General features: G+C 45.2%; 1 protein-coding gene across 3 annotated transcripts; it reads left to right on the top strand.

Moving 5' to 3' along the window:
* The first annotated feature begins 443 nt into the window (after positions 1-443).
* On the top strand, positions 444-27,930 carry pik3r1 (phosphoinositide-3-kinase, regulatory subunit 1 (alpha)). 3 transcript variants are annotated; one of them, XM_069672999.1, is made up of 15 exons: positions 444-684; positions 2,745-3,374; positions 16,823-16,915; positions 17,034-17,108; positions 17,419-17,550; positions 18,133-18,334; positions 18,671-18,753; positions 23,289-23,490; positions 23,584-23,764; positions 23,852-23,977; positions 24,061-24,203; positions 24,299-24,475; positions 24,587-24,661; positions 24,751-24,921; positions 25,350-27,930. In XM_069672999.1, the coding sequence occupies exons 2-15, from the start codon at positions 3,038-3,040 to the stop codon at positions 25,537-25,539; spliced, it is 2,187 nt and encodes a 728-aa protein (XP_069529100.1). In that variant the 5' UTR covers positions 444-684; positions 2,745-3,037; the 3' UTR covers positions 25,540-27,930. The 3 variants fall into 3 exon arrangements, with proteins under 3 accessions (XP_069529100.1, XP_069529101.1, XP_069529102.1); XM_069673000.1 differs by lacking the exons at positions 444-684; positions 2,745-3,374; positions 16,823-16,915; ... (2 more) ...; positions 18,133-18,334; positions 18,671-18,753 and adding an exon at positions 20,689-21,087; XM_069673001.1 differs by lacking the exons at positions 444-684; positions 2,745-3,374; positions 16,823-16,915; ... (2 more) ...; positions 18,133-18,334; positions 18,671-18,753 and adding an exon at positions 21,869-22,213.
* The last annotated feature ends 30 nt before the right edge of the window (positions 27,931-27,960 follow it).

A 27,960-nucleotide genomic window follows, 5' to 3' on the forward strand; every position in this document is an offset into this window, starting at 1 on the left:
ACAGCATACGTTTATATTATTGAAGTGAAACTTCAGAATTTGGGAAGAATCCACAATAGTTCCAGCTCTCCAGCTCTCCCTTGGAGTGCCTCTCTGATGTCTCCCACACTGTGTAAAGTGATATATTGACATTGCCCTGATTACTTTGGCTGATAATGCTGTGAAAATAATCCCTGCCAAGTATAAGAACACATGCTGGTAATAAAAACCAAAAGCATCCTGGTTAACAGTAGGTTTGCGTGCAGAAGTTATGTAATTTCCATAGGTGTTTCATGTTCCGTGCAAGAGTACATGGAAGGGGGGAGTGTCCGCCTCTAGCGTGAATCTGATTAGTCCGATTAAGAGACGTTAATGATTGACAGAGTCGCGGACCAATGAGCGGCCGTGCTTTGTCTTGCCCCTTGTTGGCCGCAGAGGCGACGTTCAAGGGAGCATTTGTTCAGGACGGGGGAAGCCGTGCCGTTATGTGGACAGGGGTGCGGGTTGTAACAGTTTGTCCTGCACGTTAAACGGATTTAAACTCAAGCGGAGGATGTTTGTTTTTTAACCTTGTTAGTTAAGGATCTTGTTAAGGGTTGCGTTTTGTTGATAGTATCCCGCAAGTCTGAAGTTTAATCAAGTGGAAGCGATTAGTGTGGGAGGAAGAGGACTCGTTGGATTCGCCTGTGGATTCATGCAGACTCGGTATGTAGCGTTACTGCTGTTCAAGCATGACAAATGTTGAAGCTACCGTTTAAAAGTGATAATTTAAGAAGGTACTTGTTAGGTAATTAACCTTACCTTTTCGTGATACTACTTTGGTTTTAAGTTACTTTTTACCCTTTTGTAAACTTGCATTTTTCTTCTGTTTTAATAGTCGATTTTTCGATGTTCGTTAACTACTATTTTATTTGTCTCTCTTTTGCTAGTTTCGTTTTATAAAAGGCAATCCACAATGAAAACTTTTTGAACACGTTAATTGTAGTTACTCCCAGCAGACAGATAGCTAATTATCACTAGTCGACCATATAAGCGAGAAGGGTCCAAATGCAGTCCTCTTCCCTCAGGCACCTCGTTCTGTGAGCCAATGGGGTTTGAGCTTGGGCACACGTGACCTCTATGCTCAATCACTAGCTCGTAGCCGCTAGTATCTAGCTCTCAAATGCTGTTTGATATACTAAATAAACAATGTTAAGAGTGATCGCAAGTAACTATACAACTAAAACGCCCTTTTTCTAATTTTCCCGATCCATTAAATACAATACATCCTCCCGCATGAGGTACCTGAGCAGAGAGGTCTGAGCTGCTGCATTTGGACCCTCTTGATATTAGCAGGCTAGCTAACTTAGCTAGCAGTTAACCACTCAGCTGCCTAGATTTTTCAGACACAGTAACGTTTAACTGTGTTGAACTGTCTTTAAACTTATTAAGAATCTCTTTAAGAAGCACTGCAAACGTTTAGTTTCTTGCTTCCAACACGTTTTTCAATTTTTAACCAAGGAGGCATGCTATTTAGTTATATAACAGTGGAAGCGTAGTAAATTTAAGCTGTCACGCATCATGCATAACGTTAGCAACCATATGTTGGCTGAACAACACTGCAGTGTGCCAGAAACAGGGTTATTTTAGTTAACGAAAACTAAAACCAGCAGTGGAAAAAAATATTTCTTTAACTGAAATAAAAATAAAAACTACAAATTAAAAAATAAAACTACAATGAGCAATGCAACACAAACTAAAACTAAATAGAATTGCAGGTAAAATCAGCCTAGTTTTCATTTTCCCCCTCGATTCACACTGTGGTTGCTATTCCACTTAGTTCTGCTCTGTTTGATTTCTCAAGAGACACTGGCCTAATAAAAAGGCCTAATGAAAACCATATTTGATGTCATGCATTCTTTCATCCTACCCTTTTCAGCTTCTTTAAATCAAGGCTGTCCTTTTAATACTTGGACAAATTAACACAAAAACTAAATAAAAACTAAACTAAAACCAGGCAATTCCTCAAAATAAAAATAAAACTAATTATGAACTTGTAAAACTAAACAGAAATCAAAACGTTTCAAAAATGAAAGAGTACATAAACCGTTTAAAAATTAACTACAGAGAAAAGGATTATGCACAAGGGAATTATTAACTTTTGTGGTAGTCAGATGGTAAAAGTTGATGCCTAATTAAATAAAAACCAGCCCAAATCATAACCTTGCCAGAAACCCATGTAAAACCAAAAAACCATTGCATACGCAATAGGAAACAGATCACAAGCAAACTAAGCTTCAAATCTGCATCGAGTAACCAAAGATAAATTGTTAGATAAATGTGCTATACCCAAAAAGAGTGCAGTTAGAGAACCAAATACACAAATTGCAAAATGCACCCCTGGCGCAGTGGTGAGACCATAATAAAGTGATCAAGTACTGCAATGAGATGTGAGCGACACAATTATTCATATAATTCATATGATTAAATACAACTCATGTCAATCAAATGGAGTGGAAACAATGAAGTCTTTGTTTTTGACAGCTTGTTTGTTGTTCAAACCCGCTAAATGTTGACAAAAGCTTGTGTTTACTATTCTTAATGCTGCTATAAGTCATGGCCATGTGTTAAAATAGATAAAGGGGCTTTGTGCTGATATATATCTCTTAAATGACCTGATATGTTCTTGTTATGTAACCATGGTTGTAATTTGTGCATTGCTTGCCATAAATTCTGTAATTATCTTTCGTAATGTGTTGAATATTGCCTCCACTCTCACCTTTCAGGTCTGGGTAACATTCTGAAGATCACAGCTGCAGGCCATTTATTGATGGGTGCATACTGTGAGGCAACACACCAAGAGAACTGGAAATCATTCAGAAGAGACAGGGCCTGTGGAAGAATGAAGACAGGCTAGATATCGTTGTCTTCAAAGAACTGCTTTTGCTAGAATTCGTGGAAGAAAACACCTGCGGCAAATGTGTACCTGGACTAAACACATAATCAGAGAAACCTGAAAAGTTACTTCACTGCCGTGAAGCTCAACGTCAAAAGAACACAGTGACACAAAGTGATCAATATGAGTGCTGAAGGATATCAGTACAGGGCGCTTTATGACTACAAGAAGGAGAGGGAGGAGGACATTAATCTGCATGTGGGGGATATACTGCTGGTGAGTAAAGGAGCTCTGGTGGCTCTCGGGTACACTGATGGGCTGGAGCAGAGGCCTGATGAGATTGGCTGGCTGCCAGGCTTCAATGAAACCACTCAGGAAAAAGGGGACTTCCCTGGGACATATGTCGAGTTCGTCGGAAAGAAATGGATCTCCCCTCCTACGCCTAAGCCAAGGCCCCTCAGACCCTTACCTGTCGCACCTGGGGCCTACAAGACTGAGACGGACTCAGACTCAGAACAAGGTGAGTTTAACAACAGGAAACAGAACCATTTACTCATTAGGGATGCACTGATCTCACTTAACAAAGAAAAGTTTGCCGACATTGCAAGGAGCAGTGGAACTTTTCGGTTATTTCAATCTGACACTTTAGCTTGTTGGATGCTGCCATTGTAGCTACATCTACCTTCCTTCCAGCTAAACAGCCACCCAGTGCTCTGCTTACTTATGACGTAAGATGCGCAAGTATACATAAGCTAGCGTTAGGCCACATCTCTTGGCCTTAATCAGTGAATCCAGTGTGCTTCTTCTCATTGGGATTTGATTTCAGAACAGTTTTAGGGATAATGTATACGCACTTTAGATGCATTGTATGCGTTTGATTCAAGGACTTAAGGTTTTTAGATCATGTGTGTCATCAAGTTGTCAATTCTCTCTCAGAAAATAAACTGTGAGCAAACTTCCTGTAAATGATTCCTGTAAAACTGTCCACGCAAGGTTTTTACACTAAGCGCGAGTGAATCATGGTTTTAATTAGATCCCAACTGCCACAAAGTTGGACAAAGTTTCAGCTGTTTGGTTTGGACCATCGTCTCAGGGGGACGTAATAAGAAAAAAAGGATAAACTCCGAGAAGCTGGAAAGTTTGGGTTAGACTCAAAAGTCAGGGCCCAAGACGTCGTCGTGAAGGGGCTTTGATTATGTGGTGATAATTGATAATTAGCGCGTTGACGCATGTTTTTCAGACCTGGTAAAACCAATAAATGCAGATGTGCCAGTGGCGTATACTCTTTTCTGCTGCGTCACCGCCTTACGTCTCAAACGTGCCGGAAACCCGTCGCCTTATTTCTTCTTCCCCTCGGATCAGAAGAAGCTCTCTCACCTCGCTGTCTTGCCAGTGTTGCTGCATCTTGCACGACACAAATAACAAATTCGCCATTCTATGTTCTTCTGTATTTACGCAACAGCGGCGGGAACTTTCATGCGCGTCACAGCATTGCGCCAGAAAGGGGGCGGATTAGTGCGTCGACACAGGTTTTGTGTTCCCATCATTGCCGATCTACTGCAGAGTCATTTGACTGGGTCTGAATGCAGATTGCAGCCTTTCCCACTAAGCAAAAAAGCAGAGTGTTAGCGGGTGTTAGTGGGTTTTTGGACCAGTGGGAAAGGAGCTTAATAAAACGTGAGAAAGCTGCTGACTTTGCAAAACAGTTGCGGTCTTCTGCAACAAGTACCTCTTCCCCCATGCTGTACAGCTGCACTGAATCTGAGCCAAGCTTCAGTCCCGGAGGACAACGGTGCTGGCGTGTATCCAAGCCATAGTACACCAGAGCATCTTGTGCAAGCCATATGTTACCAGTGGATATCATCTGTGTCTCTCCACAAAGCCACATCTTAAGGGAATATTATTCACTTATCAGTGTGGAGAAAGATGATTAGATCACTATGTGCTGGTGATTAAGGGAAATTGCTCCGTCCCTGAACGCCTGGGGGGGGAACAGCTAGGCTAGCTTTTCTGTTGATGATAAGGTAAAGACTTTTAGACTAGCTGCATTTAGAGAAATACTGCAGACGAAAAGAGCCCCTCATTTTGACTTACCTGTTTGCATATATTAAACAATATACAGTGGGTGAATAAAACCACGTTGGAGCTGGTGCTAAGGTTAGCAGTGTTGCACCATTTTTGTGCAAAGCGACGCTGAACAGATGATGAGTTGCTGCAGAAGACAAAGAGGTGAAACGGATCCACGAGGCAGAAGATGTACTGCTGCTCTTTAAAGGGTCAATGTGGCATCTTCTAGCTACAAAAATGCATCACATCACTGTAGTTAGAGGACATTTTTAGCAAGTGATTTAAAGTAAGCTCTATTTAGCATGTTTGTTCCTGTTGCAGACCCTGACATGCCTCGTTTTGTTCGAGTTCTGTGAATTTCACTATGGTTGCGTGTAAAAACTCCCCTCAGAAATCTGAATCAGTGTTACCGCTCAGGCCGCAACCCTGAGCTGCAATTAAAACTCGCATCTTTTTAAAGACGCTGCGGCTTGCGTGAATGTGCGCTTGAAGCGTTTCTGCTCACCTAAAGAGCAGCTGTAGTTGCCAGGTTTCTAGTTTCTGCCTTTTGTGGTGCGATTGTGAAATTCTTTGCTGTGGTTTGCAGGGTGAGCGAGGGAGCTGCATGAAGGGGGCATGTGTTGAATGGCTGTGTTGTGGTTGAGTGGCAGCGCTGAGCCCGGAGCGAGTGTGAATGTAGCACCGGGAGAAGAAAAGTTTCTGTGTGCTGGGCTGTGAGAGACACGCAGAGGGGGGAGGGAAGGGGCCCCTGAGGTTGCGGGTAAGGGAGAGAGAGCCCCTGTGATTGCAACAGGGCCTGAGCGAGAGGTTGTGTGCGAAAGGATCAGGACTGGAGCGGAGCCGGGGGCTTGGTAGAGGGGCTGAAGCAGGCGCAGGGTGCTTTGGGGGGCCTTGGGAGGGACATGCATGCTCAAGGGGGCTTTGAAGAGGGGCTCTGGGATGGAGGCAGGGCTCTTGTTGCTCCCAGAGTGTTTGTGATTTATTGCCCGCCACCAAGGGATCTCGCTCCCCTTCCTCCTACTCCTCAGCTTTTTCTCTCGCTCTTCATCCTCCCCCCTCCTCCTCTCTCTCTCTCTCTTTTTTTTTAATGTTTTGATAGTTCCTACAGTCAGCTCTGGTAGGGGGAATGGAGGTTTGGAAAGGGGCCTCTCCTCTCTGAGCCACAGGGGTTTACATGAGTGCAGCAGATGTGGAGAGGGTAAGAGAGAAAGAGAGGAGGGCTGGGCTGGGAAACTGTTCCGCCTCATTCCAGCGCTCTGACTTTTTTTTCTGGAACATTAAAGTGTTGCTCCTTTTCTGGGCCTCTCAGTTGAGAGAATATGCATGTGTCCGGGCCCGCCGAGCAGAAAGGAAGCTCTTCTTACTTCAGCCTGTAGCTCCAACGCTAATTAGATTTCATACAGTAAAACAGCGTTGGATGAAGCAGTTTTATTTCTAGTACAAAATTATCCTGCTGTTTTATCAGCGGCCACAAAGAATACAACTCACAGATCTCTTACATTTCTTAACATAGCTAATGCATCGGTCCAAGGCACCAGTGTTGCTTAGTTTGTCTCCAAAAAACACCAATTGTTACTTGATAGTTTACATGCAAAGATGGGTTAATTCCTTTTCTCAAACTTTACAAAAAGTAAGTAAAAACACTTTTTTCCAGAAGATTTGATGCATAAAGTGGTTTGTTCTTCATACGGTGAAAGTTAGCATAATTAGCATAACATCACCTTGTCTGCAGTCTCGTGACACATGACAATAGCTGTGTCTCAGTTCAGGGGCTGCATCCTTTTAAAGGATGCGGGCTACGGAGGATGAGTCATTCGTAGCCTGCATAGACGCGTACGCCGACCTGAAATGAGACGCTCTGGTCTACGGAGGGTTTCCTGTTTGTGGCTGTTTCAGCCCGTACCCTTGCGTCACCAAACGCTGCTCCTGTCGCCTAGCAACAAGTTGCAATGTTACACTTTCATTTAGCGACGTACATCTGAGAGTTAATACAACACAAGCAGCGATCAAGACAGGAGGGAACGAAGTCAGTAAGAGCCAAAAAACAGCTTCAAGTACAGCAAGTAGCTAACGGGCTAACTAGCTAGCATATTTAATGTCACGTAACTTAACCTATTATTTTAAAGAGAATTAGATTCAAGGGCCCCTTACTTCTTCCTCGGCCGCATAAGAGTCCGTCATCATCGGCACGCAATTAATCTTTGGATACGTTGGGCTGCGAAGGATGCACCCGATGGATCCTTCGTGGCCCGGGAAGAGGAGGACGCATCTGAAGGAGCCTTCGAAGGATGCAGCCCCTGGATCGGGACACAGCTAATATGTTTAATCATAACTGCTTTATTGTATGACAGATCCTGCTCTAGTCAAGGGGTTGTGTTTTAATAAGCTTAAAAAGGCAGCTACTTCTTGAAGTTAGGCGGTTTGTGTTGCCTTTTGTTACCATTGTGAATTTAAGTAACCATGCCAGATGTCTAAGGCAATGGCTGGCTAAATAATGGTTAAACATTTACTCTGGTGTGTGTGTGTGTGTGTGTGTTTATAATTGCTCTTTATCTTCCAAGAGCCGGTCTGAGGGAACATTCCTCGAAATGTTTATGATAAAAACGGGTCGTTACTCTGCGTGCTCTCGCAAGGATCAGCCCACATGCCCCGTCTTGTTTTGAGAAATATTTGATGCCATCGGGCATCTCCTCTTTCCCGTCTGAGTCGTATCATTATGTTCGCCGTTTTCATGTAACTAACTTTGCATCGCATTACTTTAATTCCACATAAAACAGACACTGCAGTCTCTGTTTTAATGTTAAAGACTATTTTATCGTAAACAAACTGGCTTTTTAAGGTGGATTTTTTGCCTAGTAAGACACCCATCATATATTCGTGTCATGGACTAACTATACCGAACATCTGTGTGGAAGATGTTCACTTTTTATGTGACACACACATTGTGAAAAGGAGCTACTGGAAGGAAGAGAGCAGGCTGTACAGAGGAGAGTACTGTGCATAGCTGGGGATTGAGATAATGTAGCTCTCCTTCTCGGGGCCTCTTTAGCACTCTGGCTGACATCTTCTGTATCGAACACTTTCTGTCAGTCGATTGTTGTCTCTGCTAAGAATTCACTTCTCTTCACCCCAGAAGGGACTGTCACCAGTTCGGTCGGCGGCAGACCAAACCCAGCCGTTCACCTTAACTAATACTTTGCTCCGTGTTGGATCGAGCTCCTGTGTGGGACTAAAGGCAGCTGAGGACAGGAATGTGTTGGCGCTTCTTTGCTGTAGGGTTGCTCGCACAGACTGCATGGGTAGACTGATTTGTAGCTTTGTGATGAATCAGTATTGTGCTTAGTGCTGATTGCAGTAACTTGGGGCACAAAGCAACGGGACAATAAATGGTAGCACGCTGAATGGGACCCCGGTGACGCTGATCCACACCTCCTGTGTTATCAGTGTGCATGCTGCTGGCGTGAGGTTAATTATAATAAATTATAATTGTGTGACTTTTTAAATTTGCATCTTAGAAGTTCTACAAAAACACACTTTTTGTTGCTTTTATATTTACTTGCAAATCATCGGTTGAGGAGAGCGAGAGCGGCAAATCTGCTTTCTGCTAACGTCACGCTGAAGCTGGATTTAAATATAATTTTAGCTCGTCAACATTAAAGGGAAAGTTCGGATTTTTGGACACCAAGTTGAGTGAAATATTTGTTAGTAGTGTAGTGGATGCAAAGCTACTAGCCTCTCGTGTCTCGAGTCTCGTGGTCGGAGTTCTGGCCGGTTCTGAACGTAGTTCCAGCGAGATGCCAACACAAAATCAGCGTCCTAGGATTTCATATACGGCGCCGTTTTTCGGCACTATTTTTCTCTCTTGACAAATCCTGTATCACTACGCCTGCGGCAGGCCAGTTTCCACGACACTACTAGCAAGTATTTCATACAAGTTAGTGTCCAAAAATCCCAACTATCCCTTTAAACTGTGTCAAGAAGGAATGTTTATTAAACGTCTTTATTGTTTTCCTGATGTGCTTCAGTTTTTATGGTCGTCTCTCCATAGGCAAGGACGTGGATTTTCTTGTGTTCTGGTTTCCGTTTGTAGTACGCTTGTAGTCCGAGTAATACTGACCAATCGCGTGTCAGCAGGCTGCAGGAAAAACAGTCCGTGTGGAGAACAAAAGCAGGCGGCTCCCATCAGCGCCATCCGACGATGATTTAGCTTCTTATTAATCTCCATAAACAGACATGTGCATGCTAACAGCTAACAATCTGTTCTAGATCTAAAATTCAACTTGAGATAAGTTCCTTGACGCTGTGTCAAGAAAGTCGCTCAGTTTTCAGATTTCCTGACTTCCTAAATGCATCAGATCGATCCGGCCTCCGTTCAACGTTCAACGTTCAACGTTCAACGTTCAACGTCCGTGTATTTTAAAAGTTTTCTCCTCTCGAGGACAGACCTGACAAAGCTTCATTTTGACTTTTTACTTATCTGCATCGTGATGTTGAAATTTCAGCAAAGGTAAGAGCCGTTAATTAAAGTCAATCACAAGAAAAACAGGTGCTTTTTCTGTAAACACACGGAAAAGGACGTCTTGATTGGAGGTCGTTTAACGCTAACCGCTGGCTACACGCCCGGCACGTTCGCCGCTGTCCTCAGAGGCTATATCGTCGTCAGGCTAAAGCCGATGGGATCCCACACTGACTAAATACTAATCCACAGAAATAAAAACTTTATTTATTATGCACAAAACTGTATTCAGACCACCTTATAATCTGAGTTAAAACGCAGCTCACCCACACTTGGCATGTTTGAGAGCTCTTCCTGTGTAAAAGGGGTAAAAAAAATAGCGACACATCCTGTTCTCGCTGCTCAGAGATGTGACAGAAAAAAGAAAAGCGATGTAATTTCAGGGCTCAATAAAATCAACACTGTAATTAGATTTTTTCCTCCTCCAAGCTGCATTAGTGTATGAATCCAGTAAGACTGGTGTGCATGAAAGCGTGCATAACTGTGTCATTACTTGATTGTGTGCAGAGACCGAAGTCTGAATTGGCAAATCTTCTTTGCTTGAGTCGGGGCATGTCTGCGAGCAGGATTAGGACACGGAGAGAGAATAAGACAGAGGGGGACGGACTGATAGACCTGAAGAGGTGGTGCAGTAAGACACGAGCGAGATTAGCGAGAGACAAAGTCAAGTGGAACAAAGAAGGCATTTCAAATATGTAACTTATTTGACGGGGAGAGGGAGGCCAGGTGGACGAGCAAGTGTAGCGAGGAGGACTGCGTGTCAGCCTCGTGCTGTGGAGGTGTGGCGTTACATAACGCCGCTCACAGCGCAGATCACAGGCTCCGTTTAAAGAGCCTCCGTTATTTTCATCTGGGAGTTTATTTCCCTAGTTTGGGTCATGCTGCTGGTCAGTTCGATTAAAAATAGAAGCAATTACTTCACTAAAGAGCCTCTTGTAGGTCTCAGTGCGCAGAATGATCTGCTGCGCCAAGGAAGACCAAAGAGCAGTTACAGCACACCCTCTCAGTGCAGAGCCCACACTGCATCTTTAAACCACCACCACTACATAACAAGTGTTTTATACTTAGACAGCAAGTAACCATGGTTTTCATTATCCCATCTTCTACCTATTTACTTGATTAAATGATTATTGTTTGTTCTTGAAATGTCAAAAAGTGAATAATGCTCATCACAATTCCCCGGAGCCCAAATTGCCATATTTAAATAACTTTTTATGTCCAACCAACACTTAAAAAACCCGACGACGCCTCTGTTTTTATCATGCATGACAAAGAAAAGCAGCAAATCAAACATTTAAAAAGCTACAATCAGAAAACTTTAACATTCTTGCTTCAAAAAAATGACTGAAATGTTGTCAAAGACACCTTTAGAATTGCAGCTCTACTCGATACAACTTGTCTACTTGTAAACCCTTTTTATGTCTGGATTTAGTGAGAAACCATTTGACCTTATTCTACAAGTATGACTTTACATATCTTAAACCTCTTGCGTCAGATTCAGTGGTTTTTTGTTCTCCTCACAGTCTGTCGGGGCTGATGAGACATATTGCACCCTTCCTTTTCCTCGTGCTCGTCTTCTAAATAAGCGCAGTAAAGTGTGTCATCGCTGCATCAGAGAACAATAGATTAGATTCAGCTCTAAGGTCATTGCACAAGCAGTGAACAACGAAATGCAGTTTAGCAACTAACCAGAACAGAAGTGCAATAAAGCTTTGAGGTTTCAAAGTTTCGTGTCCGGTGAATGCGTCTGATATTTTGCAGAAAGACCAAAGTTTTTTGGTGCTTTGGGATTGACTTGCTCCTTTTCTTTAATATGCATCAACAGATCCAACGCACCGAAGATTATTTCAATTATTAAATGATCTGTCGCTTACTTCCTTGCTTTATTATTTCGTCTGCAGTTTATTTAATAGTTGACAACTGATCGATTTAGAGTTGCAGCTCTAAATCTGACTCCACATATTAAAATGTCACACGCATGACAAAAATACAAACCTGCCTGAGAGCGGTAATAAGTTTGTGTGCGTGCAGTATGTGACCAGCTCATTCACAGTTCCTCGCACACCAGGAAGCTGCGGTTAGGTGTGTAGGTGTGGTGATTCATTGACGGCCTGCTCTTCATAGGGTTAATCATCAGGCTGTAGCAACAGGCTCCTCATTGGCTGCTGCTTAGCATGCGCACTGCACCGTCCACCCTGCAGGGGGAGACATTGCCTGCCACTTTTGTAACTTAAAACTGTACCATACTTTGACTTATGGTGCAGGCATGTTGAAGCATGTTCACTTGGACGTGTGTGATTTATTTATGTTTTACCTTCTTAGTTTATCAGCGGCCTTCAGACGATCCTTCATTCCTTCTTGTTGTGGTGTTTAATGCATTCTGTACTCTCCTGCACGTATAGGTCTGTAATGTGCTGTCACATGTGGTGGAGTGTGAGGTGCTTTCCGTGGGTGATAAGTTTTTACTGCCGCGCCTCTGCTCGTCCTCTCTGTCAGACAAGAAGAAACGGTATAACCTGAAAGTGCTGGTTACTTGAGTCGGCCCTCTAAATGTATCCAAAGTGTGCGCTATCTTTAGTGTGTCCGTGGTACCCCAGCCCTGTCCTGCCCACAGTCTGCAGTTTGTTCACTTCAGACATACCGTTTCAGCGGGGGAGATTGTCCCCCCCCCTCCTCCATACACACACACCACAGCAGCACCAGTGGCAGCTGCATCGACTACTTCCTCGACCTGCGGTTGTCTAACTGACTACTGACTGGCTGAGGCCATTTGGGATATGATGAGAAGGTCTGCATAACATGCAGGCTTGCAGGGACTCGTCCGAGGGGCCCCTGTCTCCCCGCTCTCCTTTCCCGAGGTGCCACACAAACCGACTTTCGTTGAAAATGCCTCGTGATGTGCGCAGCCGCTGAGCTGCTTTAAACACAGACAGACAACGGTGTTACATTGTGTTGTTACTGCAGCAATACAAGGAGGATTATTCAGAACATCTCGGGCATTGGTTTAAACTGACTGGTGTTTTATTTTTGCATATAATGCAGCTATTTCTGACTTCACTAGTGTGAGTCAGAGTCTCAGCTACACTTAGATAATCTAACGAGGTTTGAAGTTGGCTGCAAAAATGTGCATCTTAGTTTCTTCCAAGTGTTTTATAACTCCAACCAACACAAACCTGAACGTATTCCGTTTAATAGGATGTAAAACCGAGAGAATCAGGAAATCTCAGGAAACAGTCTGTCAGTCACAGCTGGTGTTCTCTGTAATCGATAGAAACAATAATATTTGAAAATGGCGCCGTAGCTTTGGAGAAAGTTCTACATTCCCACAACACCCAGCATGCATCGCGCCCCTCCCTCTGCAAAGAACGGCCCAGCGAGAGACGCCGAGAATATACCGATGGATCTTCGGGTCTGCGGTCTACATAACAAACCTAACGGTTTGAACGAGACATCGGAGGCGGGCGTCCTAGATTGTGGAAGTGTAGTTCAGCCAGCTCCCTGGTTTCTGCCAGATGACGCGTTTTACGTAGTCTGGAGGATTTCCAGGGCCCGTTGGAGAAGCGAATAGCGCCCTCCAAAGGCACAGAGTGTAACGGCACTAGCTCCCCATGATAGCATGATAGGACTGAGGTTGAACATCGGCGAACTGGCCCTTTAAATCTTACTTACGGAGGGGTGGATAGTCAAAATCTTTGCTCATTATTTTTCTTTTGATTGGTAGACAAACCATTGAAGCTCTTGCAAAAGTTACAGTAATCTCATGTGTTTGCAAACATTTGAAGGACCAGCTCAACCTTAAAACATATCTGGTTGCCATGATTTATGCGTGTATCTTCCTGCGTTTCCATGGTTATAAGCGGCGGCCGAGTCGAGGCATGTCGATCGTTTGATTGCATGCCAAAGCATCTCAGACATCATCACTGATGGCTCCGAACATTACTCCCATATTTCGTCTGCTACTTGATACAATCCCATCGGTGCCGAAACTCTCACATCGTCGACAGTACCGAGAAGCAACTCTATCCGCGGCCTGCCCGGTGTCACTCAAAGGCCAGCCGCAGATGGAGTAAATAAATACAAACCTTTGGAATGGTTCGGAGTGTCGTCTTGTTTTAGCCGTTATCACCAAGCTGCTGGAGGAACCCGAGGCAGACGCTTTAAAATAGACGTATTGTGTTGTACGCTGCTCTTTGTCCTAACGGATGTCTTTACTGTCTCCCTTTAAACCCTCTTTACGTTGTCAGAAGGCCTTTGTAAAAGTCGCCCATCCCCGGGTTATTGCAGTTGGGTAACTTTCATAGATCTGAACTTTGTGCGTGGGTGGGTCGGGCGTTTAAATTTAACTCCAGGTTGTGAGTTGAGTTTCTCAGAAAAAGGTTGGCCGCTGAACGGCAGCCGTGTTAGATATCTTGTCTGGGAGCAAGGCTACACTTTCAAGGTGTGCGATGGCAGCCCTGCGTGTCTCCATCTCTATTTAGGGAAACTCTGGTGTTCCATCTCAGAGTTCATTGCTTCTGAGAAACCCCCTCCGCTCCCTCCTCCCTCTTCCAGCTTTGCAGTTCCAATAATGTCTTCCAGATGACCAGTTGTCCTACATGCAGTTTTGTGTGTTCTGTGGTTAGGAGGACTTTGGTTGCCAGATCCCTTCACACGCAACATGCCAGCCTGTGTGCTCCGGCAGCCAAAGAGGATGTGGATTTGGATGAAGTGGTTCATTATTTGCCTGATTGAACGCTCCTTGGGTGGAAGAGGGCAGTTCCTTTAGTAATGACTTGCACGCATGCAACAATGGGAGCGGTAGGTGCCCGCTTTCATGCCCGATTCAAAAAATTGTAATAATTTTTTAAGGCAGCGAGAAAGAAAAATACGGTCGCGAGAAAGGCGCCCATTCATGGTTTCTCTGGATTCTGAAACTGCGGACTCGCCGTGGAACAGTTGAGCCTTTCAGAAAAGTGCCTCTTCAAAACACGCCTGCCCAAATCCAAATAAAATCCCTGCCAGCCCCTTCATCCTTTCATGTCCACACCTGGACGCAGAGTTCTGAGGGGGGAAACTCAGACCTGGCTTACCTCATATCACAGGGTGTTTGCTTAGCTCCCCGGTCCACCAAAGCCCGACTTTAGTGTTGTAAATACTCACCTTTTACTTTTTGAAGGCGGCCCTTTGGTCTCGTGCCTGCGTCCTTTTGAAGGTCTGACAGTCATGCGCCCGAGCCGACCTTTCCTGCTGCTGAGGAATCACAGGACTCACCATTTAATGTCACATGGGACATTAATCACAGTTTCTGAGCCTGACTCGCAGGTCATTTGACTTCTGTATGGGACACTTTTTCTTTCTGTTTATCTGCTGATCGAAGACAAAACTTGCGTCCCAGAAAGCACCCCACCGCTGTCACCACTCGTCTCAGAGCAAAAAGTGAAATCCCCTAAAAGCCACCATGTTGTGAAACAGCTACAGGATGAAACAATAGTTTCTCTCAGTCACGATTATGTTTCATTTTGGTCTAAATTTAGCACCCACTCAGACAAAGCACCTCTGTGCTCTCACGCTGAGGGAGATATTTCTGCATTTTGCATGTGTAGAAAAATTGCTCTTAGGCATCGAGGCAGGAAAAGTATTTCCTCCTGCATTGCTCACATTTTTTGGAACTCACCACAAAGACTGGAATCATTCTTATTTCAACATTTTTCATCCATCAAAGGAGTGCTCTAAATTTGAGCCTGACCGATATATCTGTTAGGCCGATATCAGCCATCACAGGTATGCCGATGTTGGCGAATGTTTGCCTGTAAATGCCAATATTAAAACTTTTTTACAGAACACTTATAACCCTTTCCCAACAAATTTAGCGTGTGACACGGGTCTTTATGACCCGGGAAGACCCGCTAATAAATGCTCTCTGTTCCCATTGCCAGTGAAGTATACTCCTGTCGGTCTCTTTTCTGCTGCGTCACCGTTTGATGTCACAAATGCACCCGAAACACGGTTAGTAAACAGTGAAGATGTTACGGTGGTTAGGTCTGTATTGTATCTATTACTCATTCAGTCTGTTTATTGGTGTCGACAAATTTGTAACGATGTTCGAGCGCTGCTCTGACGAGATGGACAGAATTTGTAGCTGAGACGACGAGGAGTCGCAGAAGTTACAGACGGAAATGCGGAAAGGGGGCGGAGATTAGCATGTCGGCACGGGTTTTGTGTTCCCATTGATGCCGATCGGTGCTGAGGCGATAATTACCCGGGTCTGAATGCTGATTGTAACCTTTCCCACTAAGCCAAAAAGCTTGGTGTTAGCATGTTAACACATAGTTTGTCCAGCTGATTGCGCTCTGACTCCATAGTTTACAACACTCTAAGCACTTTCTTCAGCGCTGAGCTTCACAGCTGAGCAGCCGGCGGTCCTCACTAGAATTTGTTGACAATGCATAAGAATGGTAAATATTCTTATGTAAAGTTATTTGTTTAAGAAAAACAGCCTCCTGGGGCCTTCAGAGTCATTTCAGTTCAAACTCCACTTAGAAAAAGTCTACTTGCATCCTAGCTTAAACGTTCCTATAATGGCCACCACATCGGTATTTTTGTAAATTTTCCTCTTCAAATTCGTTGTCAGAATTTGGTTTAAAACATTGCATATTGTCTGGGATCTTTTATAAAGTGGGGGTATTATGCTGTTTCACATTTTAAGACATATATATATATATTGTTACAATGTTGGATATCCAAACGTCTAAACGTGGGTGAAGTTTCAGATCTGTAGGTAAAAGTATGTTGGGAGAAATCACCAGGCTGCTCAGCTCAGTCTGCAGGCTGCTGTGAACGACAGTTTTTTCTACACGCTGCACTTAGTGACATCACAGGCTTCAGAGAGCTGGCCAATCAGAAGAAAGCGGGCTTGTAGGGTGCAGGGTTTCTGAAAGGGACTGACTGAGTCGTTTCGGGCAGAGGCTGTATGAGGGCCTGCACGGAGCAGAGGTTTTTTAACTGTAAATTATGCTAAGCTACTCCACAGGAAACACAGAGTGAAAGATGAAGCTTGAAATTAACATAATATTCTTAAAGCAAAATGACTAACGTGTGTTAGGACGTCTTTTGTTGTAAGTTTATAAACTGAATATGTTGGGTTTGAAGTGTTGCAGCCTTCAACAACATCTGGATCTGTCACATGCTAACACTCGGTGTACGCTAAGGTTACACTTGCGTTAAATATGCACTTGTCTCCAATGGAGGTCATTTATTTCAAGTTGGAGAACCTGTTTTGACTGAATCCTTTGGTTGCAGATAAACGGTCGCGGTCGCTTCACTGGCCGTTCGTGCGTTCGTGTTTTCAGAGTAGGTTCTTCACATGTTTAACACCTCGGTTGACAATCTGTCACCATCTCTTCCAGGCTTCTGTCTGCTGGACTTGACGGAGCAGTTTTCCCTCCCAGAGACGACTCCCCCCATGCTGGCCAGACTGCTGGAGGCTGTGGAGAGGAAAGGTGAGCGTGACTGAGAGAAAAAGCCTCTCACCTGTTGCACAGAATCACACGAACAAAACGGCATCGGTTAAGTTAGAGTTAAAAGATGTAATGACTCGTGTCTCACTGATTCTTGCAGGTCTGGACAACCCGACTCTATACCGAACATTCACTGCTGGTGGTGGACTCGAAGTCAGACAGTATTTTGATTGTGGTAAGCAGCTTCTTTTCCATCACCTCTGTTTACTACCTGTATGAAACCTAGTTTCCATTATTTGAGCGCGTGAGAAGAAGACAGAAGAGAGGAAGTCTAAAAAAAAAGGACTTGCGTCAGTGGTGAAGACGGATCGAGTTTTAAGTGTGTGGTGACTGAAAAAGATTTGAATGTGTGCAGAAAAGGCACGTTTGTGACGCTCGCATTGCAGTGCATGTTCGTGTCTGCCTATGCATGATGCCTTTAATTAAAGATTGCACCGTGCAGGGAGTGTTAGTATTAATCGTGCCTCTGTGATTCTGCACATCAGATCCTCCCTCAGCAGACCTGGATCAGCTGGAGCTCCCCGTCCTGTGTGACGGTCTGCGCAGGTACCTGCAGGATCTCCCCCAGCCCATCATCCCCAGTGCAATGTATGCTCAGATGGTGCACACAGTCAAAGGTGAGAGCAGTCAACTCTAACACAGATCCAACAATCATTTGTCACCTAGTACAGCTGACCTAAAACCAAAGTGCTGACGTAATGAGCCCCTGCACATTCAGTACTTGAACACAAAACCACAAGACCTCGTCAGTTCCCTCTGGCCCACAAAGACGTACACAAGCTTTACTATAGTTTGTGTTTCTGCACGTTCTTTAACTGACGTTGTGTTGCTTCTTCTGCTGCAAGCACAGAGACAATTCTCACACCGCACCGCGTTCTGCAGCGCTGCATTCTCGTGCCGTCACATGGCCAGAAACAGGATATCTGTGGTTAATAGGAACTAAAAGAAGCCTGAAAGTTTATCTGTAGCATCTCGAGGCAGCCAATCACCTGCCAGTGTACCTTACGCTCATTGTCAACCACACAATCTCTCTGCGGTCTCCAAACCTAACTGCACATGACGCTTTCTTTCCATCCCTTCATATTTTTTTTTGAACGTCTTTCATTTTTCTTTCTCTTCTGAGTTTCCTGCTCTGATCAGTTTTTTCACATCTGTCTGTCTCGCTGACCTCCCGGCTCGTTTCTCGTCTGCTCCAACAGAGGTGGTGAATGCTGAGGAATGCGCCCAGCTGCTGCGTCGCATCGCCAGCAGCCCCAGCCTGCCTCCCCAGTACTGGCTCACCCTCCACTGTGTGCTCAGGCATTTCGCTAGAGTGTGCCAAAACGGCTCCAAGAACCTGCTCAGCGCCCGGGCACTGGGCGAGATCTTCAGCCCCGTGTTTTTCAGACAACAGACCACCAGGTGGGTGTCGGAGCAGCCGCGGCCATCGTGCCACCGCTCTGTCAGAGATAGACAGCAGACAGACACAGGCTCAGTCATGCAACGCTGACACACACTGACTCTCAGACACACACACACACACACTCATCAGAGCACAGGCTGTCAGGCACTCATGGCTTTCAGCTGTACACGGATATAGGTTGGAGCTTTTCTACTTACCAGCTGTGCGCCACAATTAAAGTAGCTAAGCCTGAATCAGCAGCAGATTGAAAGCAGCACTGAGCAGCAGAGTCACCTGGCCTGTAAAACACCCACTTCGTTTAACTTTCCTTTTTTGTTGCCCTCTTCCTCCCACAGCTGTGAACCCAGCTCGGATGCTCACATCAAGATCATTGAGGTTCTGGTGACCAGTGAATGGACTGAAAGCCAGGCAGCTCCAGGTACTGAAACTCTTCTGCTTCTATCATGCAAAACGTCTTAAAGCGCTGTTTGCTTGTGCAGGATGGTGGCATATTATTTATGTGTTTTAAAAATGCAAAGCTGGTTAGCTTTGCATTGCTGGGGAGTTTTTGTTGCACTCATTGTCCAATGCAGAACATGCATGTGCATCCTGCAGGGCCTCAAACGCTGCAGAACATGAACTGAACGACCTGAAATATTAATAGCTTTGAAGAAAGGTGTCGAGACTTGCAACTGCTGCAGCTGTAGAGGAGCCACAGGGCGCACAAGTGAGAGGGGAATGACTGACTCTTGTGTGGCTGAAGCAAAGTTAGAGTTAAAGCATCGTGTGCTGGTCAGTGAAGGAAACAAGTGCTTCGACTGCAACACATTTCCTCTTAGACTCAGTTACATAAGCGTGTTTGAACTGCATCTACAGCTGCAGAGGATGCATGCTTCTGCTTTATGGTTTGCAGGTTACCTTGTTAAAAATATATATAACGTTTGGGTTTTATAGTTAATGAAACGGTGCACAAAGTTGCCACAGGCACAAGTACAACTTTGCATATATATATATATAAGCATCATTTGTAAAGTGCAAGAAATGCAGCTCAGTGTGCTTTACAATAAGGAAACGCATGCAACATGTGCTGTGCATGAAACAGATGTAAAGTCAGAGATAAAGCTCCAATAATGGTGAGATGCAAAGTTCAAACCAACTTATAGCAACAGTGAAAATAAGGAAGTAAGGGTGCAAAGTTTAATGCATAACATAAGATGACAAATTAGAACCAACTGATGAAAAATAAGCTTGAAAATCAAATGCATGTATTTGCAACATTAGGAAGACATGGTTTGAGAGTGACGGTGACTACCGGTGAGTTTCCGTTTGACATTTGATGGAGCAGGTATGAAAGCAGAAAGCTGTTAAAATCTTGTTTCATTTTCGGGTTTCCTTCTCGGGACAGATTGTTTTCCAAGTGGGTTGTAAGTCGATATAAAATGTCAAACCTCAAGCTGCACAAAGTCAGTGTTCATGGCCGCTCTGCAGAGACGAGGTCTGTCCTCTCTGTGTGTGTGTGTGTGTGTGTGTGTGTGTGTGTGTGTGTGTGTGTGTGTGTGTGTGTGTGTGCGTGGGACACTGTTTTTACAGTGCTAGTTAAAAGCACTGTCGTCGGCTGGCCCCAGAGGCCCAGAGGCCGGCTGTGGCTGTTTAAACATTTTATTACCTGTTAGGGTCTATTTATAATGTCCCTGTGCGTGGGTCACTCTCAGCTGTCGGTAATTTGCACCTGCGGGAGCTCGCTGCTTCGCTGGATGGATGGATTGAAGGGCGGCCAGGTGGGCAAGAGCCCAGCGCTGAGGCGCACACACATAAACACATGACCCAGGCGGACGGAGTTAGTGCGTGGCAAACTGGTGTCAGTCACCTGTCTCGTACAGACGCACGACAAGAGGAAGAGAGGAAGAAAAGCCTGCTAAACACACATATACGCTCTGTCAATGACCTGTGTGTGTGTGTGTGTGTGTGTGTGTGTGTGTGTGTGCGCGCCTCCTCCCAGTTACTGCCTGCCTATTTTAAGTAAGCGACAAAAGGCCCACTTAGATTTGGTTGGCTGGAAAGTCGGCCTGCTCCACAGAGCACTTCTTGTTAACTGAGGGCTGCTTCCAGTTTCTAGGGCCACTCTCCTCCCTCCCTCCCTCCTCCTCTCCTCCCTCCCTCCCTCCACATGTCCTCCCTGCCTCAAAGTGCCCAGCTCAGCAAATATTTGAAACTTTGCAAGTTAATCATAAGACTGAACTCCCCCCTTTCTCCCCTCTGGTCGTCCCTCCCTCCCGCCTCCTCCTTTGCAAACAGAGAAAGAGGGAGAGAGAGAGAGAGAGAGACACGCACACACACGCAGCTGGCACGAGCGGCCGCTTTCAGAACAGGCAGCACTGACACCGGAGCAGCTACCGCTAATCATTAACTATCTGCCTCCACGCGAGCAGGCCTCACAGAGCTCAGAGAGAGAGAGAGAGAGCGAGCGAGAGAGAGAGAGAGAGAGAGAGTGTACCACACTCGCAGCAGGAACCGAGCAGTCACTCAGCTCCACTTGTGTCGCATGTTGCACCTGCCTCACGCCGAGCGGATTACCTGGATTTCATTAAGAAGCACATAAAGCCGCAGCCTGCTTTATTCCGAAGTATTAAATAATCGAGCTTCTCACTGGCCTGAACTATGAAATGGAGCGTTACTTCAGGACTTGAAAGTAACTCTGTTGGATTTATTTTACCGTTTGGGAATAAAACCGAAGCTACAAAGACGACTCACCAAATCATGCACAACTTGCAACGTAAGTTTCATGTTCTACACCTTTCTGGGAACGACCACAGAGAGGTGGGACGGTTTGTTTCTCCTGTTGCCTTCAGGCGCTAACCAAAAGAGGCGGAATAAGACGCAAAGAGCCGCAGCTCGAGACGAGAACAGAACAAGTGTAATAGCTCTTTTTGTTTTCTCTGAGCCTCCAGTCAGATCTGTCAGCGAGCTGTGTTGCCTCGGGCGGCTGCTCGAGCTGTGTGGTTGTGATCTGTTCTCGCAGGCTGCATATGTAGAAGTCTGCTCCGCTCTGGGGCAAGTTGATGAAGAGTTATGGGAGATTTGTAAGATTCAAAGAGGCCTTAAACTCCCCCAGCAGGCTGAGTGTTGCTGTAGTGGAACAGGATAAATCGAGGTCTTTAAAAGCCTGCAGACGCTCGCTTTCAGACTTTTCACAGCTCGTAACAAAACAGACATTTTACAGGCTTTGACAGAAAGTGTTTCAGACGCTGCTTTTTATTTAAAGCGTCCGGTTTTGTGACTTCTTAAGAGTTCAAACAGATCCCCACGTGAACCTGTAGCGACTGCCACCGCGTTCCTCTCCAATCCTTTATACCTAGAACTAGGCCTATTTTAATTTCACTCAGGATATCAGGGGAGCTATCTCTGTCATGCCGAGTGTCACGCTGTGGGATTACAGGCGTATTTTGGAGCTCCGGGTGCCGCTGACCGGGGCTCAGGCATTATAATTTAGCTGCGTACGTGCTGCTGCAGCAGAGCTGGCTTTGTCTGAGTGCCAGCAGTGGGACGGACTAAAACCCCTCCGCACGACACGCGCGGGGAGGAGGGGCGTGAGCAGACCTGCAGGAGAGCCAGTGGCCACAGAGAGAGAGGATGACAGAGGGAAAGCATGGAACAGGCTGCAGCTCCCTTTTTTCCCTCCTCTCTGCGTGTACAGAGATGCTGCACGTTTGCGTTTAACATGGATGCATGCTAGGACAGAGCGCTGGATTCTGCAGAGAGATTTATTTCCTGTTTAGCGACAGAATTGAAGCAGAGAGGTAAAAAAAAAAGGTACTGGGCTTTCAGAATGACCTCATCGCTCTCAGGAAATGAAAGATGCAGGAGCGGTTGGTGACAGACCCCCCTTCTGATTGGCTGTGGTAAGTGATGTAACACGTTACCGAGCAGGCTGCCCTTAATGGCTCTGATGGATCTTTAGGCGATCGTTTAAACAAGAAGAAGAGGAGCTGTCTTTGTGTTGCAGTCAGTCTGCAGAGCTAAAGCTTCACCGTGCACGAGCGGGTTTAAGAAGCAGACATTTCTTGTAATCCTGCGACCGGGCTGGAAGGCAGCCGTGCCGAGAAGCGCAGAGGAAACCATGTGCTTGTGTGGGTGAACGGGTAGGCAGCGTTTGGTGCACAGATTGGAAAGCTCTGCGTTTTCTGCCGTGTCACAATCTGTCTGGCAACAGATAACGCGGCTGCTGCCGCCGCTGGGAGCGAGTTGCTCGGTCTGTTGTAGCAGAAAGAGTGTTGATGCAGAGGGAGTGAACAAAGGCAGTGCAGATTTGTGGGTTAAAAATAGCCTGTTACCTTAGCTCTGCTACGCTCGGCAGCCTCTGCAGGTTTTCCTCTTTAAATTCACAGCAGAGAAAAATACACGTCTGTTTTAATCACCATGAAAGCAATGCAAAGCTAACTCTCAGTGCTTTAAGGAGCTTTAAAGGGCTGATCATCAGTGGTGAATCAATCTGGTTATTTTGCATTAAAGCTGGAGGGGAATCCACCGCAAGCCGAGCGTTTGCATCCGATCGTCTCTTATTTAAAATGTGCATTTGAACCGTTCCTGTTTGAAGGAGATAATTCTCTCTGCATGAAAACATAACGCTATCGTTCCTGCTGTTTTTGCAGCGAGGAAATATTTATAGACCTCTCCTTCTTTTGAATGAAATTCATTCTCCCTGACTCATGCCTCATCTCCCCTCCCACTGCCTCACCGTCGCCTCCCCCTCCCTGTCAGAGACGGGCAGCGTTTTTTTCAGCGATTAATCAATGGAGAGAAAAAAGATGAGCGAGAGAGTTACACAGCGTGCGTTCGACTCCCAGCCTCTGCAAAATGCTTTATTTTTATCTGTCATCTGCCGCTGATAACGAGGCAGAAAATCCACCGTTTAGTTCAAGCTGAGGATTCAATGTGAGCTGGTTTATTTACCTCCTGTGCTCCCTCCTCTCACAGCTCTACCTCCAAAGCCACCCAAGCCCGCCTCTGTGACTAACAACGGTATGAACAACAACATGGCTCTGCAGGACGCCGAATGGTACTGGGGAGACATCTCGAGGGAGGAGGTCAACGAGAAACTGAGGGACACGGCCGACGGTACGTTTCTGGTGCGGGACGCCTCGACGAAGATGCACGGCGACTACACTCTGACTCTGAGGTGAGCTCTCTTCCTCTTCCTCTTTCGCTTTGAGCTGATTTCCTCTTTGGCGGTTAGTTTAATCGGTTTCCTTCTCCTTTTTTCGGTCTGCAGGAAAGGAGGAAACAACAAGCTCATTAAGATATTCCACCGGGACGGAAAGTACGGCTTCTCGGACCCGCTGACCTTCAGCTCCGTCGTCGAGCTCATCAACCACTATCGCAACGAGTCGCTTGCTCAGTACAACCCCAAGCTCGACGTCAAGCTGCTGTACCCCGTCTCCAAACACCAGCAGGTACGCAGCAGAGCCGTCTAAACTAACTCGCACTTATAAAGCTTAAGTTTGAGCGATTTAACTGCAACTTTTTGCCTCTTCTTTCAGGATCAGGTGGTGAAAGAAGACAACATCGAAGCTGTGGGGAGGAAGCTGTGCGAGTACCACCAGCAGTACCAGGAGAAGAACAAAGAGTACGACCGCCTGTACGAAGAGTACACCAGAACGTCACAGGTGAGGACCATCCAGAGACAAACACACACATTACAACAGCAGTATTTGTACGACATGCACTAATAACGTCCCTCTGCTTGCAGGAAATCCAAATGAAAAGGACGGCTATCGAAGCTTTTAACGAAACCATAAAGATATTCGAGGAGCAATGCCAAACGCAAGAGCGGTACAGCAAGGAGTACATCGAGAAGTTCAGGAGGGAAGGCAACGACAAGGAGATCCAGAGGTAAACACGAGGCCTCACAAGATCCTTTTACGTTAAAAACAAGTAACAAAAAAAGATAATAAATGTGGGAAAATACTCACAACTCCTTCTTGCAGGATCATGGGAAACTACGAGAAGTTAAAGTCCCGGATAAGTGAGATCGTGGACAGCAAGCGCCGGCTGGAGGAGGACCTGAAGAAACAGGCTGCAGACTACAGAGAGATCGACAAGAGGATGAACAGCATCAAGCCCGACCTCATCCAGCTCCGCAAGACCAGAGACCAGTATCTCATGTGAGTGTAACGGTCACCTCGGCTGCTTCGGAAGCTTAAACGTTCCCTCCGGGGGAAGAAGAAATGGGTCTGCCCTGGTTTCTAACGTCCTTGTGTGTCTCTCTTTTCTAGGTGGTTGACCCAGAAGGGAGTCAGACAGAAGAAGCTGAACGAGTGGCTCGGAATCAAGAACGAGAACACAGAAGAGTGAGTCCACTTTTTCATCTCAAACACGACAGGAAACGAAACCGCCTGTCGTCTCAAAGCTTACGTTTCTGTGCTCTTTTCTTTTCCAGTCAATATTCGATGGTCGAGGACGACGAGGACCTTCCTCATCACGACGAGCGCTCCTGGAAACTGGGCAACATCAACCGGCTACAGGCGGAGGCTCTCCTCCAGGGCAAGAGAGACGGAACATTCCTGGTTCGAGACAGCAGCAAAGCAGGATGCTACGCCTGCAGCGTTGTGTACGTATCAGCACGTGTGCCAAGCCTTAAACAGACGTTAGGTGCCCATATGATCTTAGGAACAGGTTGTGCCAGCTGTAGTTATTCCTCCTGTTCATACCAGACATTTAGATCCTCTCAGTTCAATGTCTACATGTGAAGATAACAGGCGAGGTTTGACAGAGCAAGTCCTAAAGTTCCTGTTTTTTCAGCCTGGAAACGCAGACAGAAAATGTTCCAATAATCAGAAATCAAGTTGATTTATTTAACTCTAAGTTTGAGACACATTCTTGCACAGAACAAGGATTAAAAGAGAGCTTGAAACTGATTATTCTGGTTCATTAAAACAGGGAGCAGTTCAGTCTTTAAAAAAGCACTTAGAGAGAGAGAACAGTGTTATTGCCCGACACAGAACAGCCTGTGACCGCCTGTTTGTCCTCTCTCCACAGCGTGGACGGCGAGGTGAAGCACTGCGTCATCAACAAGACCCCCTCAGGTTATGGCTTTGCCGAGCCGTACAACCTGTACAGCTCCTTAAAAGAACTCGTTCTTCACTACCAGCACACGTCTTTGGTCCAGCACAATGACTCTCTGAATGTGACGCTAGCGTACCCGGTCTACGCCCAGCAGAGACGGTGAGGACCTCCCGGATGTTTCCACACGGACACGAGAAAAAGGCCTCATGGGAGTTGGAGATTTAACGTCCTCGGACTCCGTGGTTTTGAGAAAAAAAAAACGAGGCTCTGTTCGAACTTGGAGAAAGAAAAAGCCTGAAACATTTCAGTGACTTTGCCCGACCACGAGCCTGAGGCGAGTCTGAATGTAGATTTCTCTCTCTTGCGTTCGGTGGGAGCACAGAATCAAGCGGAAACTGCTGAACTCTCCCCCGGCAGAGGACTTCTGAGGCCTTTTCCTAACGGTGCTTGTTCTTTTTCAAAGCTTTACCAGCCGGGAATGTCTAATCGCAGCAAGATAAACTCTTCAAATGGAACTGTACCCACCGGCCACAACTCTGTTTTCCACTTCTTCTTTTACCTTTCATGTCATCTATGTGTGTGTGTGTGTGTTTATGCACAAGTGTTTGTGTGTCTGTGAGTGAGCGTGTGTGATTGTCCATGTGACCAAAACTCATAGAATCAGGAAACTGTGTGACGTTTGTGGGGGAGTGTAACACATGTGCGTGTGTTAACTGTTCTCAGCAGGCCTCGGGTCGGCTGATAAATGTAGCAAAATGGCACTTTTTTAAACAAAGTTTAATTTTTTTTTGTTTTTGAAAAGACTCCTATGGACTCTTGAGAGACGAGCGCAGCGGGCGAGAAGACGCCCGGCCTTCTCTCTGTCGAGCGTCACAGCGCAGAAGTAAAACTGTGGGCAGAAACTATGAATGGACTTCTTATTTCATGTACATATGTGAAAATGTGCAAAACGTCATGAATCAAAAAGTGCACCATACCAAAAAGGATCAGCTCCTGTTTTCGTTCTCTTCTGATCTGCTATGCAATTCTTTCTCCGTGACGTCTTCAGACTGTGTTCTCTTCTGTTGCAGACCGACGATATAAGCTTGTTTTATTGCTTGAAAAGTATCTTTTCCTGTGTAAATATCCCCCCGAGGATATTTTGTGTCAAAATGCTACGATACAGAAAAAAACTGCTTCTGATTTTTAAAGATAATAATAGCAACATACACTTTATTATAAATTACTTTAACAGCTGGTATACAGATGGAAAAGATGAGTATTTTATTAGTCTCTTTTTTGCTTCGAACTAACGTTCTTCTCAGGCAGAGCCTCTCGAGTATTTGAGCTGCTTCGGTCACAAGTACTATTTCTAACAGAGCTAAAGTTCTTTGTTCGGGCGGACAAAGAGAGCACTCAGAGAAACGGGGATGATGGGAGTGTACGACCCTTAGCGACCATCACCACCCAAACAACAGTATAGATTTATTTTGTTATAAAATATATATGTTCCCACATGAGAATATATCAGAGCAGACTGGTGTTTTCAGATGGATATTGTTATTAAAGATCAATATAAACATCGTCCACTTAGTATTTTTCTGTATCAGAAAATCACTGTGTTTACATGGGTGGATCAGCTCATTTCAGATCTGTCTGTCGTTTCATATTTCCGAGAGAGGATCACGTGTTTCAGAGGAGTCCTCGACGGAAAAACCACAACGGCTCAAATATATATTTTTCTTTCCCCATCTTTTATTCGACTTTTACAAGTCCGGTTTTATCGGTACACGCGCGAACCCAGCGGGAAGTGTTTCAAAGTAAGCCACAAAAAACCCGACCCAATCTAACCTACATCGCTCAAAGACAAAACATCCGCCATTAATAATAAATGTGTCTCACAGTCGTAGATCTACCTGCCATTAAAATGATGTGATATTTTTACCCCCCAGCCCCAAAATGTGCTCACGGTCAGCTCAGCTGTCGACGTAAACTCTAATATATCTTTGTGTAACAAATTTAGTTGTTAAAAAAAAAAAAAAAAACTTAACCCAACGTTGAATTTGACTCTTAATTCTCTCAACTTTGGCACAACTTCTCTTTGTGGAAAAAACGTCTACATGTGTATTAAAGACAGCAAAAGATAAAAGAATTATTTTCTTGCATATTATCGTCGCCCCCCCCTCATGGCAGAACTGTACAGCTTAAACAAGCGACTAAAACGTGTTTAGATGTATCATTAGGTCTATTATTATTGGGTTCTTTAAAGCTGTTTTATTTCCCTCCCCAACAGCTGCTGGCATGAACTTCTTGTTTGTCAAATTAATCTTGTTTTATAGTTCTCTCTCTCTCTGTCTCGACAACATGCACCATTATTTTCTTTGCCCCAGTTCTGGGTTGTATGATTATTTTAGGTGTCTCTCTTCTTTTTTTATTTGAAGCTCATCTTTTTGTGGGTGTCCCCAGACATGATGATTGGATTGAGATTGACCAGTGTTCCCCCAGTTTTGCTTCAAATCTGTATTGGGCTTTGTTAAAAAGGAAATAAAACACTTCTTTTTAAGAAAAAAAAAAAGTTTTTGTCTTATTCTTGTACACGTGATTT

Source organism: Semicossyphus pulcher, unplaced genomic scaffold, assembly GCF_022749685.1.
Source record: "Semicossyphus pulcher isolate SPU_LCO1_2020_fin unplaced genomic scaffold, fSemPul1.0.p SCAF_22, whole genome shotgun sequence".
Classification (NCBI taxonomy): domain Eukaryota; kingdom Metazoa; phylum Chordata; class Actinopteri; order Labriformes; family Labridae; genus Semicossyphus; species Semicossyphus pulcher.

Bases quoted from the DNA above. Each gene is read 5' to 3' on its own strand.
- pik3r1 (XM_069672999.1), top strand. From the start codon at position 3,038: ATGAGTGCTGAAGGATATCAGTACAGGGCGCTTTATGACTACAAGAAG. The intron at 23,491-23,583 runs GTGAGCTCTCTT...TTCGGTCTGCAG, and splicing joins GACTACACTCTGACTCTGAG to GAAAGGAGGAAACAACAAGC. The intron at 23,978-24,060 runs GTGAGGACCATC...CTCTGCTTGCAG, and splicing joins AGTACACCAGAACGTCACAG to GAAATCCAAATGAAAAGGAC.